The sequence below is a fragment of the Ischnura elegans genome, chromosome 9, assembly GCF_921293095.1.
Source record: "Ischnura elegans chromosome 9, ioIscEleg1.1, whole genome shotgun sequence".
Classification (NCBI taxonomy): Eukaryota; Metazoa; Arthropoda; class Insecta; order Odonata; family Coenagrionidae; genus Ischnura; species Ischnura elegans.
In genome coordinates this window covers 57388472-57403000 of record NC_060254.1, presented here as the reverse complement: position 1 = coordinate 57403000, position 14529 = coordinate 57388472, and the positions used below count along the sequence as shown (strand labels likewise).

The 14529-nt window shown below is 39.2% G+C and overlaps 1 protein-coding gene across 2 annotated transcripts in view; it reads left to right on the top strand.

Moving 5' to 3' along the window:
• Positions 1-14529, top strand: part of LOC124165105 (trophoblast glycoprotein) — a 51017-nt gene that overhangs the window by 35064 nt on the left and 1424 nt on the right. For both annotated transcript variants that reach the window (XM_046542392.1, XM_046542393.1), the window contains exons 2-5: positions 4539-4792; positions 9080-9443; positions 10154-10462; positions 13574-13758. In XM_046542392.1, coding sequence (XP_046398348.1) covers positions 4541-4792; positions 9080-9443; positions 10154-10462; positions 13574-13758 — 1110 coding nt within the window. In that variant the 5' untranslated portion in view covers positions 4539-4540. The remainder of the gene's footprint in view (positions 1-4538; positions 4793-9079; positions 9444-10153; positions 10463-13573; positions 13759-14529) is intronic.

The following is a 14529-nucleotide window of genomic DNA, read 5'->3' as shown; positions in this document are numbered from 1 at the left end:
GAAGATTTTCGGATGAGAAAGTAAAAGAAAGGTGCTATTTCGCTCTCGTCCGACGGCACCTTGAATATGCAGCGAGTGTATGGGATCCAGTGCAGAAAGACTTAATCCGCGAGCTGAATAAGATACAAAGGAAGGCTGCGCGTTTCGTCAAAAACCGCTACGGGCGTACGGACAGTGTTACCCAGATGTTAAGCGAATTAGGCTGGGAGCCGTTGGAGACTCGGAGGCTGCGCGCTAGGCTTAGATTGCTTGAACAATTAAGAATGGATATCTTTAAGAGCGACACAGAGAACATAATCTTAGAGCCACACTATATTTCCAGGTCCGACAGAAGCGATAAATTAAGAGAGATTTTTTGCCGAACGGATAGATATGGGAATTCGTTTTTCCCCCGAACAATGAAGGACTTTAATAAACGCTTGTCCCAACCTCGTTAGAGCACTTCATTTTTTTTTTTAATAGCTGTAAACGGCTGGTGTCCTAACACCCCCTGCCACACGCCTTTTAGGCGGCTTGCGGGGTATTATGTAGATGTAGATGAAGTTTAGAACTCCTAGCGCGAATTATGAGGTACCTACTGCATTATTGTTTTATTTTTTTGTTTATTTTACGTTTTCCCAATAACCCTAGGGAAAACATTTTCAAAAAAATATATTACAAAAACACTTTACCAAAAACATACGAAAAACATAAAAATGAGTCATAAACACTCTTATTTTCAACTACATATTACAATAATTTTGTGAAGAGTTCTCGGGATCGCCACCGGGTAAGGAACTGCATAACTGCCGACCGACGTTTCGATGTCCGAATCGACCATCATTAACCCGAGTAGTGGGGGTATGAGTACGATATATCCATACTTCTACAGTAATTTTGTGTAGCAAATCAATCCTCAACCTTGAATCTCCTTGTTTCATTGGTACTGAGCATTGGACTGAGCGCTTAGGCTCCCACTTTCGGTTGGCGCCCTACGCTGCCGCGTACTTTTCTTACCGCTTTATCCGGCGCTGATCGGAGATGGAAAGCTTCTTTGCAGATTTCCATCTTTTTCGATTGTTCACGAAATTACGATGGGGCTGACCACACTGTATGTGGACTTTTTTTAATGCAGATTGCCGTTTTCGCAATATAGCTAGTCTACTGACCAGTGGCGTAGTTAGGAATAGGCTTCGGGGGGGATGAGGGGAGTTAGTGGGGGCTATCCCCCCACGAAACGGCGAGTTCAGGAAAAATGTTGAAAAATACCAAGCCTGAAAATTAATTTTACATCATTTTGGCACTTAAAATTCAACTTTAAGCAGATGCAGTTATTTTATATCAAATCCAGACAAGATTTAAAATTTTTTTTATTTCTCAGAGATTTTGGGGGATACATCCCATAGTTACGCCACTGTTACTGACTTTTTCTTCCTTGCTTCGTCCATCCCTGGTTTACTCGGTTTGCTATCTCTGCGTGGCGAAGGCAGGTGCTCCCCTCCAGACGCCATCACCTGCTCGCGGGCATTTCACTGAACAGACATTTCGCCTTCCTTGCATCTGCTCCTTTGTGATGTCGCCTTGTTTGTGCGTGATCAGCGTGTAGGTGGTGTTGGGCGGTGCGTAGAGTCGTGAACCGGTTCTCGGTCCCGAAAAAAACCGTTTGCCGCCGCGGCTTTTTCAGTAAACCGCGTTATTCACTGAGCATCGTTGGTGTCATGGCGCCGGAACGCCGTACCAGCACTGGTTAATGTAAGACATAGCAGTCAAATAACACTTCCATCAATTTTGTTGCCTCCAAATTTCTAAGAAATACATTCGTAACCAAAACAAAAAATTTAAAATTAAATAATAAATAAAAAAATAATAGTAATATAATTTAAATGAATAATAAAAAAACTAAGATTAATATTACTAATACATAGTAATATACATTTCACTTGTAAAAGAAAGTTAAGGAAAGTGCGTTCCGGCACTGCTAATTTTGCCATGACGTCACTGCTGAGCATCTTTTTAATTTTAGTCGCCGCTCGAAATAAACTTTAGTACTATAAAAATTTATTCGACGAAAGTTATTGATGGCAAGCTTAGAATTTTTTACTGCCTATAAACTGTCAGTGGGAATTGGGTTTTTGATTTAAAAAGTAACTTGACGTGGAAGTTTTTAAAAATTTACTGAGAAGTAAGCATATACAGTCTCATGAAAACTAGCACATACTAGTATTGTTTGAAGTGTTAGGAAGTAGCATTGTATGGAAGAGGTCACTGGTGCAGCGAGGGGGGGTTTTGGGGGATAAAACCCCCCCCAAAGCTCAAAGAAATTTTTAAGTTTAATCCATTTTACTTAATTGGATTGATATTAACTAATAGAATAGTGTAAGGGTTAGTAAAATATCCCTCAGAAAGCCGTAAAACTCACCATTTTGAACCATTTATCTTAAAATTCCGTAATTTTTTAATCTCGCACCTACCGCATATCCTGGTGGTTATACCATACCCCACACACCCCGGTATTAGTTGTACCTTAACCCCCCCAGCCTTAATTCCTAGCTGTGCCCCTGGAATAGGTGGCCCTAATATACAAAGCACTCGTGCACTAAGTGTATGTCTAGTACTCATAACAAAGTACTTGTGTGCTAGAAGAAGTTCTTAAAACTAGTTTTGGTGTGTATATTAAAAATATGTGTAATTTACAGTTTTAGCAGGGAGGGAGGAGGGGGAAGCTGCCCCCTAGAAGCAAACTCAGGACTGGATGGAAACGAAAGTTTTCAACAAATTTTCTTTAAACCCACGAAAAGTGCTATCAGCATAAGGCATGCAGCTAAAATAAAAATATTTTTTCAAGCGAATCATTTAAAAAATAAGAAAGTGCTGTGATAATTTTCTTATAATGTTGGTTTCATTTACCTTTTCCGTGCTAAAATGTTACCACTTGAACAACCATGGCTTGCCCCCATCTAATTTTGATCCTCTGCAAGGGCGTACCCAGGATCAAAACTAAATGGATGCTATAGAAAATTTTCTCTCAAAAAGAGGGCCAAATGATAAATGAAAGTATCTCAAAAGCCACTGCTTTTTAGATGTTTTTTCCTATGCGTATAGCAAAACAAAAGTAGTTTCTCCAAAAATAGGGGATGACATCTGGAATGAACCTTTTGAAATCAAAGATAGGGATGTAAGGGATAGATCAACAAAATAATAAGTCACACATCTTGTAGCCTTGATTTCTCTCAGGGGAACTAATAAATAATTCGGAAATGTTTTGATTCCTTTTCTAAGACACTTATTCAATATAAAAAAAAACAATGGCGACTTACCTGACAGGGTAAAGCCATAAATTATTCTCATCTACAGAAAAGGGCGTTTTGACAGCATTGGTTACTATTACCAGTAAGTTTGAGTTGCATTCTGTGCAAAAAAAGTAGCATCTGAAAGGGGACTAAATATTGGAAGTAATTAATTATTCCTAAGAAAAAAACGGGCCATGAGATGGGCAACCTGGTTTCAATAGAAGCTACTCCTTTGAAAGTTAGTTAGCATCCCTTTATCAGGAGTTTTTGGAGGGACTAGACAGTGGCAAGTAAATCAATAGGATTCTGATTGATTTCTCTAAAACTATTGACAGGGTAGATCATGCAGTTCTAATGAATAAAGTATGTTTGCATGGTTTGGATGGTAAGGTTGTAAACTTGATGTATTCCTTTTCCTCAGATACGTCACAAAGTTCTGAGTTGGTGATGTATGCTGAGATCAATTCTATGCCACTTCCGGGGTACCGCAAGGAAGTGTGCTGGGACCTTTGATATTTATTATGTATGCAAATGATATAAGTGGGATTGTAGAGAGCCCAATTGGAATGTTTTCAGATAATTGTTATATGTAGGAACATAGGTTTCCGCGGTGATGGTTTGATCTATGCATTTCTTCAGGGTTTTCTTCCGCGTCAGCTTGTTTGTAGACAACAGTTTTGCTGGCTATCCTGCCAGCGTCTTCAGGTTGAAGGTCAAAACTGTTGTCTACAAACAAGCTGACGTGGAAGAAAACCCTGAGGAAATGCAGAGATCATTGTATTATGTATATAGTAATGGACAAATTAGATGATGGGTGATGTCTCACAAAATGATCTATGTATTGGAGAAATGGTCAAATGAGAATAAAATGGTGATCAATACAAGCAAAACTTAACTTATTAGATTTCAGGGAGTTAAGTGTGCCATATGGAATGATTACTACATCATTGTTGGGTTACTGATGGAAACAAATATGGATCGATGAATGTGGCTGCACAGAATATGAAAGCAGAGACACATGATTGGAAACACATGGCTGGGATACTACATATGCTAATATATAATAGAGACTGCACGTAATTATTTCCATTCTTATTTTATACGCCATTACCACCCAAGTAAGTGAGATGTGGGTGTGTGGGTGCCTGGCCATCTTTGGCAGTTTCCAGGATTCACATTAGTAACTCAAGAAATGTGATTTTTTTAAGTGTCCTCTAAAAAAATGCAATGATTTCTTAAAATTATAAGCTCCTCTCTTTTTTTTTGTAGCAATGAATTTGACGTGGATGTTATGCTGTGTGCTGGAGGTTCTGTTGGTGGTGTCCCTGAACGTGGTCAGCGGGAGAGTGGACTCGTCCAAATCAAGCATTACGCACAACAAAGGGAACTGTCCTTCAGCCTTCAAGGAGGCCTGCACGTGCGGACAGTCTATCTACCAGCAGAGAATCCAGTATGTTGTCAACTGCACCAATGCGGGTTTCACGGACACTGAGCCACTCGCACACCTTCCTCCAGCCACCGAAGTGAGTAACCCTGGTCAATAATCCTCTATATTATTTCTACTGTATAGATAACTTTTTCTCAACTTATACACAACCAAACTCTACAAATGAGGTACCAAAATGCACAGAATTTATCAGAGAACATGCGACGGCATATGTTACTTCCTAAATATTGCTATTGTTTCCTAAAATCGGTTTTAAAAGATTAAAAAAAATAATCGATTTCGGCAAGATTGTCCTCATCCCAAGAATACAGTTAATGCCGTCGGATCCCACTATGCCTTTTAATTTGACTTGCAGACAATTTCCCATTAAGGTTTCCTATGTGATGACTATTAACAAGGCTCAGGGTCAGACTTTGCAAAGAGCTGGCTTATTCCTGCCTGACCCTGTATTCTCTCATGGCCAACTCTATGTAGCATTCTCTAGGATAAGATCTTTTCAAAATATTTTTGTAAATATTAAGGAAAACGCTAAACAAGTATTAACAGAGGATAGTGTAATTACTTCCAATGTTGTGTTTAAAGAGGTCCTCTGACCTCAATTTGTACATGAACATTCCAATTAAATTTGTAAATAAGACCCTGCCTTTTTTTCTACATTTTAAAATTAGAAACGCCTATCCCTCTGTGGACCTGCATTGAAAAGAGCGGGGGAAGCCAGCTGGGAACGGGCGCATTACGCTCGTTTGCTCTTAACGCATTAGTCCCCCGCGTTGCATTAACGCAACATTTTTGAACCCCAATTCTCAGAACAAACTTCTACTTCAGAATAATTTTTTCTTCGATTTACTGACTTTTTTTTAAGCTTCTCTAATTTTGTCATTTTCATCAAATTTTTCATTTATATAATTATATTTTGATGTCTGATGGCATTTGGCATAAAAATCGGTGCGCACTAAGAGACACCCATAAGAAAAATGGCATAACCCAGCATGTCCGTCAAGACAGAATACGGCATTTGATCAAAAGGAATGTTGATAACTCCTGGTGAAGATCTCGAGTGTGAAAATCAAAACGAAAAATAAAAGATGTAGCCTAAGTTTTAAAAATTAGTCTTTTCATATTTATTTACCGAAATTTTCCTTACTTTGTGTATACACAGCATTATGAAATCATACCTATGATGAAAATACTTTTTTCTATAAATTCATCCTAAATAGGCCAAAATAAATCGCAAAATGCAAAAAAACCAAAGTTAAAATCCTTACCTACAGTCTGGGGAATAATGGGTTAACCCTTGGACTGCTGGAGTTCATGATTTTAGCTACGAGCCTGTGCTGGAGAAAAGCAAGAAATATTTTCCCTCTTTAGCCTACCTGTGTGTTTCGCAGGGAGTGAACCCTGTTGTAGCCAATCTACTAGGTTGGCTAGCATGAGTAGATGAACAAATTTGTAACGATTTTCCAAAATAAAGTTAAGATTACCTTACATGCCAACATGATTTGGTTTGCGAAACAAGTTCAAAATCAGAATTTTAGAGAGAGAGTCACTGAAGCATGTAAACATGGTGGGCGACCGCAGGTGAACTGGAGGGGGAGGGGAGGGGGACGGCCTCAGCCGTCTGTTGCACCGCATCGCACGAGCCGCTTGGCTTAGTGCCACTCTTGGCACCAGGCTGCATGGGCTGCAAAGCCTAAACGGTGAAAGGTACACAAAAACCGATGAAATTTTAGACCTGTGGATCATAACTTACCCTGATTACCCTTATTTTGGCAGTTTGCGCAAAATTTTATGACAAATTAAGGGTGTTGGTATTTAGGTGCCTCTCACTAACTAATTATATAAAAATTTTCGAAAATCTTTTTTTGCCTATCCTTGTATACCCGAGGGTCATTGAAATCTGATTGACGATTTTGAAATTTAAAAAAGAATGTTTTTTTGGGACAGCCGAGAGTGTAGTGTGTGTGAGTTGGCGACTATGTACATATGCAGTTGAAGACTTTCAGTATAAAAAACTCTTATTATCCAGGGTTATCCTTCCTTCTTTCTTACCTAGGTATGGGCCTACACTTGGGTACTTCTCATAGGCACATTAACAGCATGTAGGAAACAATACAAAATAGGGAGTACGATAGTAAATTCCATGTGGAACCCCCTGCTATAAGAGCTAATTCAGGAGAGTTAAGCCCATGTGCAATCCTTACGGTGAGGAAAAGTGCCCAGCTGCGAGATATTTGGGTAGCAATAAAAATTTTGGAAAGCTGCCGCAGGTAGTCGAGTAATGGTCAAACTTTTAAAAACGTTTTTCCGGCAGTCCGCGTGCAAAACGTACAAAAAAAATTTCGCAGTCTTAAGGACTTTTGCAGTCTTAATTTATTAATGTCACTGGCTTCAACCCTCTTTAAACTATTCCATTCTTTATTCATTCTTTCATTTATTTGTTTATTTCATACTTGTATTGTCATCGTCTCCCTGTTACTCGCATATTCGAAAACTGGGTGATATTTCTCTCTTTTTTTAAATGGGCTAACTTTTTCACCAAAAATACTCAAAAAATTTACACCCTTCTAGATTATATGAGCCTATCATACTGCAAAATCCTTCCTCTTCTCAAAAAAAATCAGTCACCTTTGCAATTTGGGGCCCACTGAAGATGCTAGAACCGCAACTGTAGCACATAGTTCACTGTCTCTCTGCACCCTTTCATTGGGAGAGCCAGGCAGGTGTCATATATGGACTGTGGGCAAGGTAGGCTCAGCAATGGGCCACTGGTAGGGCAATCGAAGTGGGTGGCTTTCATAACATGCTAGCTCATTAAAAAATTTTGAATCTGAATAATATGTTCCCATCATCTAATTTCTTGTAGGTAAATATTGTGATTTTAATTCCTGCTGCTACTTATTTGAAAAGAAGTTCCTCCCAAATATATCACAAAGTACAATCAATAGTGTATGGCTGTAATAACATGCTTGCTCATTAAAATTTTTGTAAAATCTGGATAACATGTTCCCATCATCTAATTCCTTGTACAAATTGTGATTTTAATTCCTGCTGCTACTTATTTAAAAAGAAGTTCTTTCCAAATATATTACGAAGTACAAATAGTACATTATTGTGTGGCTATAATAACATGACTGCTCATTAAAAATTTTGTAAAATTTGAATAACATGTTCCCATTATCTGATTCTTTGTACATATTATAATTTTAATCCCTTCTACTTCTTATTGTAAAAGTAGATCCTTCCAAAAAAATTACAGAGTACAGTAGTGTGTGGCTATCAAAACGTGCATACTCATTGTAAATTATATCTTTAATCTGAGTAACATGTTCCTATCTTCCAAGTCTTTGTTGATATATAATTTTAATCCCTGATGCTCCTTATTTAACAAGGAATTGCTTCCAAACATATTACAAAGTACAGTAGAGAGTACGCTGTCTAATAATGACCTCAACTTTCTGTGAATTTGGCTCATGACATCTGACCTGATATTGTGCAAGCATTATCATTTTTCAAAATTTTCCAATTTTATTTCCACTCACACGGTATGTCATCAATAATATTTATAATATTTATTCTATACCTTATTTCTAAATGAAGCCAAATTTTTAAATGGCAACATTTACGTGCACCGATGCTATTGGAACTGATTCCTTGTCTGGAATGGATCAGTATCATAACACGAGGATCTACTGTTTTTGATTATAGGTAATCATTACCAAAAGTCAAGCATTTGGTAGAAATCATCCAAAAAATTTTATCAAATCATAAATAAATTATTCTTTCACCATGATAATGTTGTTCATTGAAACATTTATGTATTACAACAAATTAAACCAGTGTAAATCATGAGAGTCTTCATGCAATTGATTCGCTGGGAATGAATTACATACTTCATATTTTAAGAATCATCAATTTTCTAAGGGATCGGGTTGGCGTGGTGACTAGAATGTTGCCTTCCCACGCCGTGAGTTCAGGTTCAAATCCCAGTGGTTGCAGAGAATTTTTAGACTCCCCAGCACCTGCTTGAATGTTGTCTGGGGAACATTTCAAGCTCAACACTCGGTCCGTCAGATGTGACGCTAAGCCTTGATCCCTTGGCAACTTTCATTAAGAGCAGGCTAATGCCAATGCTGGGTTTCTCTCCAAATTTCTTTCCATACCTTTCTCTCATGGTGCAAACGACCTAAGGTATCAGTCGTCTCCTCCAAATACCATGCCATGAATTTTCTCATTATTTTCTCTATTTTTCATCATTATCTCCTCACTTTTTTTGGCATGACCTGCTCCATTCTTCACTTTTACATGTAAAATAAATGAATGTAGGACATGTTGGTTATAGAAGCATACCACCCCCTCTATCCAGATTTTGATCTTCACCGGCAACTCACTGACGGAGTTGATGTGGAACATCCTGGGGGAGCCGGAGGATGGGGCTGGAGCACCCCTGCTGAGGGTGATGGACCTCTCCAACAACAAGATTCGCAACATCCCGGGCAAGGCGTTTCATCGTGTGGCTTCTGTCGAGAGGCTCATCCTCAACCACAACAACATTGTCCTCTCCAAGCACAAGAACCACCCTCGGGTGTTCAGCAATTTTGTCAATTTGAAAGAGTTGCACTTGACAAATGCATTTGCTGACCCTGGGGACTTGGAGGAAGACGGTGATGATGAAGACAGTGATGAAGATGATGTCGATGAAGATGAGGATGAGAAGCTCCCCAATGGAGGTGTGTTGTTTTCATAGTATTGTAATCCTGAAGTCCGTTTTTCATGGTCCCGTGCTGGTTACAACTGTAATTATTTCTCATTATGATGTGGTGTTGCACAAATGTATGCATGAAATTAGAATGGGGTAATTTTGCCATCTCACGTCCATGCATTCAAGCAATTCACTGCTTTACGCATTGCATTGCAACTTTGACTGTGCCTTCTTAAACATGTCAGATATTGCAATTACTTGCCCTGTGTGATATGGCCTTAAGATTGGTAATGTTAACTATGATTGATACTGTACGTGTTTTACTATCTACAGAAAATCGTAGGGTTTTTCTTCATCATAGGGAAATCTTTCCTTTCTGTAGAAATAGCAAAGCATGGTTTCGCTTGTAGTGGGCCCCGTCGTCCCAATGACGGTGCAGATTTTTTCCTATCCCCTCTATTTCATCCCTATCCTCTCCCTGGAGGTGTCGTCGGGCTCTCATTGCGGTGGCACCTCATATCCTTTTTTCCTTCCTTAGTCCTTCCCCTCCTGAGAAGCACGGGCATGAAAGTATCTTACTTGTTTCCTGGCCCTCAAGAGCGTAACCTTTGCATCCTGGGTACCCGATTCCGATGTATATGTTGTACTCTCTTTTTTGTCGGTTTATAATAAAGAAGGTTGATTGTACTTGACCAAAATTTCATTTATATGCCATTGTTTTTGTGATTATGATTGCAGGTCCTTCTCCTGGTTACTTAGTCCAACTAGAAGAGATATTCAAGGCTAGCAACCTCAGCAAGCTAGAGAAAATCCACCTAGAACAAAATGAAATTGAAACGTTCACCGATGTTCCTCAACTCTTCTGCAGACTGCCATCACTTGCAGACTTGCACCTTGGAGACAACAAAATAAGTGGCCTGAATGGACTAAACCTCTCTTGCCTGCCACACCTACGTTTCCTCGACCTTGAGAAGAACAACATAGAGTTTCTTCAAAAGGAGACCCTCGACAGTTGGGATAACATAATGAATGATAGACTGAAGCCAGGTGAGCAACATTAAATGTAACTATATAGTAGACCCTTGCATAGCCCTTTGCTGTCCAAATTTTTTTTAAATTAGAGTAGTCTGGTCCAAATTAATTTTTTGAAAAAAAGAAATACATAATGATAGAATTGATTGTTGAACTTCTTATTTTATTATTTAAGTAAAAATCCACTTTTTAATATTATGCATGTACAATCAAAGAGCTTATCCTTTGAAAATTTAAATGATATGTACCGTATTTCTCCTATTTTAGTCCCCCTCTGAATATAGTCCCCCTCACCTAATTTTGAGGCTTCAGTTTCGGGGAAAATTAAAAAAATGTGTTTGAATATAGTTTACTTTACCATGGGCATTTTTGAAAAAAAAAAGGGGGGACTATATTCAGATAAATAAGGTACTTCAAGCTTACTGTAAGACAATCATGAATAAGAATGAAAGATACTAATGATAATAAGAATGAAAAAAATATTCTTTGTATATTCCTCAGTGGTATATTTACCTTACCCTGTGTGGCGTTACATTTTTAAATCTTCCAGATTCTGAACGTAAGCCCCAGACACAGGGAACTCCGATTGTCTGTCACTAGCTGGTTGAGGGAAAGACTCCACAAACAAGAATAATCCGCACTCAAAGAATCAATTGTCACAAAATTATGAGTCATTTTCAGTCAATATCTATTACAAGTAGAAATATTCAAAATCAAAAGTATTACAGAAAACAACGTTGATAACTAATAATCTCATAGGAAACATTACCAAAGACTAAGTACTAGCTGTATGATTTTTAAGAAATCACCCTCTCAGCGGAGCAATCTGTCCACTGCCAGCGCCGAAGGAAAAAGAGGCCTGGTCGACCTCCGAACCATGTCAGGGTGGAGGGGAGGGACTTGGCAAAGGAGTGGAGGGGTAATTGGGAAATTCCAAGTTAGCTGCATCGGTGTAAATCTCCCGGTAGGCGCCCGCGTTGACTGGGGCCACTGCAAAATGTCCGTCATCCAAGCCGGGGTTGGGGGAGAACCGCCTACCTGCCGTTTTCTCTACTCTATCTCCTGGGTTGGAGACATAGCCAAGTGGTGTGATAGCTGGTAGAGGTAAGTCATTGGAATTCCAGGAGGGGAAAGACAAGTAGGATGAGGCGTTGGAGGGAGAGAGAGTTGTGATAGGACAAGTGGAGTACTTCTCACTCCAAACTGCATTCTTATGCCTCAGCACCCACTTCCCCTCGATTGCCAAGGAGTAGGTATTCCTCCGCCGTACTACCTATATAAGTCTTGATCTCCAGGTATGGCTGATTCGGAGGGCAGAGTTTGGAGACGAGTTCCGAGACTTAGAGTCTCCGAGCCTTTGAGTCGAAGAGCCTTTGCCCGAAAATACTTAGAGCAAAAAACCTTTGCGCGAAAAGCCCTTAGCAGGAGAAGTTCTGCAGATAAGTTCGGAGGAATTCCTGGGGGGGTACCAGAAATTTTGGGGGTGGTTTACACTAGAAAATGCCTCACCTGATTGGTTGCTATGCTCCAAGTGTTATTATTGAGAGGTGGAGCTAGACATACACAGAGGGTGCAACTTTTGATATTTAAATCTGTACTGATTTTGATATTATTAGAGAGTTATTGATGGGACGAGAGGGAAATTGTTGAGCAGGAAAAGGAAGGGAAAGTTGCTCTTAGGAGTGAGGACAAAAAGGATACTGTATCTTGAAGAAAATAATTAGGATTTAAAAAAACAAACATCTGATGTCAGAGACGTAGACGTGAACCCACATTTTTGTTGACGAGGATGGGACCAAGCCAAAAATACCAAGATGTCTCAGCTCGCAGCTCTGACTTTGTCACTCAATGTTGTGCCTTTCTCTCTCTTTGACTCTCCTTGACTCCCTAATCTCCTTGACACAAATACCTACTGCCTCCAGTCAGCTTCCTTACACTGATAACTGTAGATACAATTGGTACGTTTCCAAAAGGATTTCGCTCTCCAATTCTGATTCATTATGCTCAATCTGGCCCCTGCATTTTCCAACCTGTGATAAATGTCCTATCCTTATCGACAGAAAAATGGATTATTAGTTTTCTTTTTTGCCTCATTACTTCAAGCAACTTTCTCTTGCTTTTTCTCCTCAACAATCTCCCCCATCAACAACTCCCAAACAACATCAACATCATCAGCATTTAAAAATCCTCGAGAAAAATCATTTGCATTCCAATGGCAAAAGGCGAATGGTTTTTTTTCTCTGTGGATTTTTCGCACAATTTGTGCATTGTGGTTGACCCCATAAAGACATCACGGTGGCTAGTCCCGGTTTTCTTAAATTGATCAGTATTTAAATATCAAACGTTATGTGGGTACATACAGGTGAGGTACTGGTAATGTGTGGGGGAAAGTAGGGGTGTAGCAAGAAGTGATAATGTGTTTGAGGGTAAAGTGGGGCCAAGGTTATCCTCATTACAAAGTCATGGCCTCAGTATTTCCTAAAACACATTTCCTTCCAACATTTCACCTCCCCCCCACTCCCTACTGTGAAATGAGGCATGCTACTTGGAAGCTCTCCTACAAAAGTTGTCCTTATCCTGAGGTTTCCCCTATTATTCAGTTAGTTTGGATTGTGTTCATTGTGTTGACCTCATATGTATCATATTTTATAAAAATTAACAATGTGTGGTTTAAAAAAAAACTTTGGGCGTTGACAGGATAAGATATTATATATTATTTTTACATTTTTGTGAAAGGAGGAAAAAAAAGAAATTAATTTTGTTCTGTCCACATATCATACTTTATTCTTGCTTATTGTAAGTGATTGTATCACATGTATGTTTCATAGTGATATTGTTTCAAAAAACTATGTATACTTTCTTTTTGTTTCTGGTCTGCCGTGAAACTAATTTTTTTAAGATGGTAGCTCCCATGCTGGTTTTTTAACCATTGGAGCTACCTAAAGCTCCATTTGTGTTGTCCTGTTAAAAAAAAAGTGTACATTCAAGCTTGGAGTATTAAAATTCAATTCAATTCAATATGTGAGTTAGGTAGTCATTTTTTCTGATAGTTTAATGCACCCTTTATAATTCCTGCATGCAGTTTTTTTCCTTTCTTAATTTTACTTCACACCCTTTCATCCACAGCTGTGCGCCGTGCCATAGATCCTCTGTTTATGGTGGACCTTGGAGGGAACCCATTTGCATGCAACAATTGTGAGAAAATCATGCCTCTTATAAATTGGATGCAGAAAACAAGAGTTTCTGTGAGGAATAAGGAATTCCTGGCCTGTCACGGACTTCATGATATTCACTGTGATTCTAAGGGTCATGTAAGTTGTGAATCAGTAATTTTTTTCTATCCTTCGAAGCAATATGAATGACTCATCCCATGTTTTCTTCTTATTCAGGACTAAGTTTATATCTACATATCCTCTCATTTTCTGTAAAACATAGCTGAACCCACAGGTTAATCTGAGAGACTAAAGATACCCTAAATTGTTTGTTAAACATTTATAATACATAAATGCTTGATCATAGGTTGTATGTTTCTGAAGAAGCTGGGGAGGACTACAATGCATAAACATCTATTTGCCACCACACCCAGGCCCGTGCTGAACCCCTTCTTAGGGCGGTGGAAGGCCATGGTCAGAGGGTGCCAGCACTATTAAGGGGGAGGACTACTGCAGTGATCTAGAATGAATTATATTAATTTAAATTGTTGTTTTGCCTACTCAAGACAATGTTAATCATGCTGTTAAATGAGACACCTTTGAAATCAAGTCAACTGTTCACTGTTGGTATTCTGACTGCAAAATTTGTCAGTTTCGGAACAGCAGGGCACCAAAGATTTCCACGCTGGAGGGTGCTCCGGGATACGTCCCGGGTGGCCCAGCAAGGGCCTGCTCACACCCACAATAGCTTTTTGTGGTTCGAGAGTGGTGTGAGACTAGTCTTTTGAATGCTTTCAAATCTCAGCAAATGATCCAGGGAGGGAAAGTTGGAGCCAGGATATTTGGAGCATGGAAATGTAATGAGGCTGAATCGAGACTTATGAAGATGCATCACTGTAAATGAAGCACTAAAAGAGCCATTTATCATCA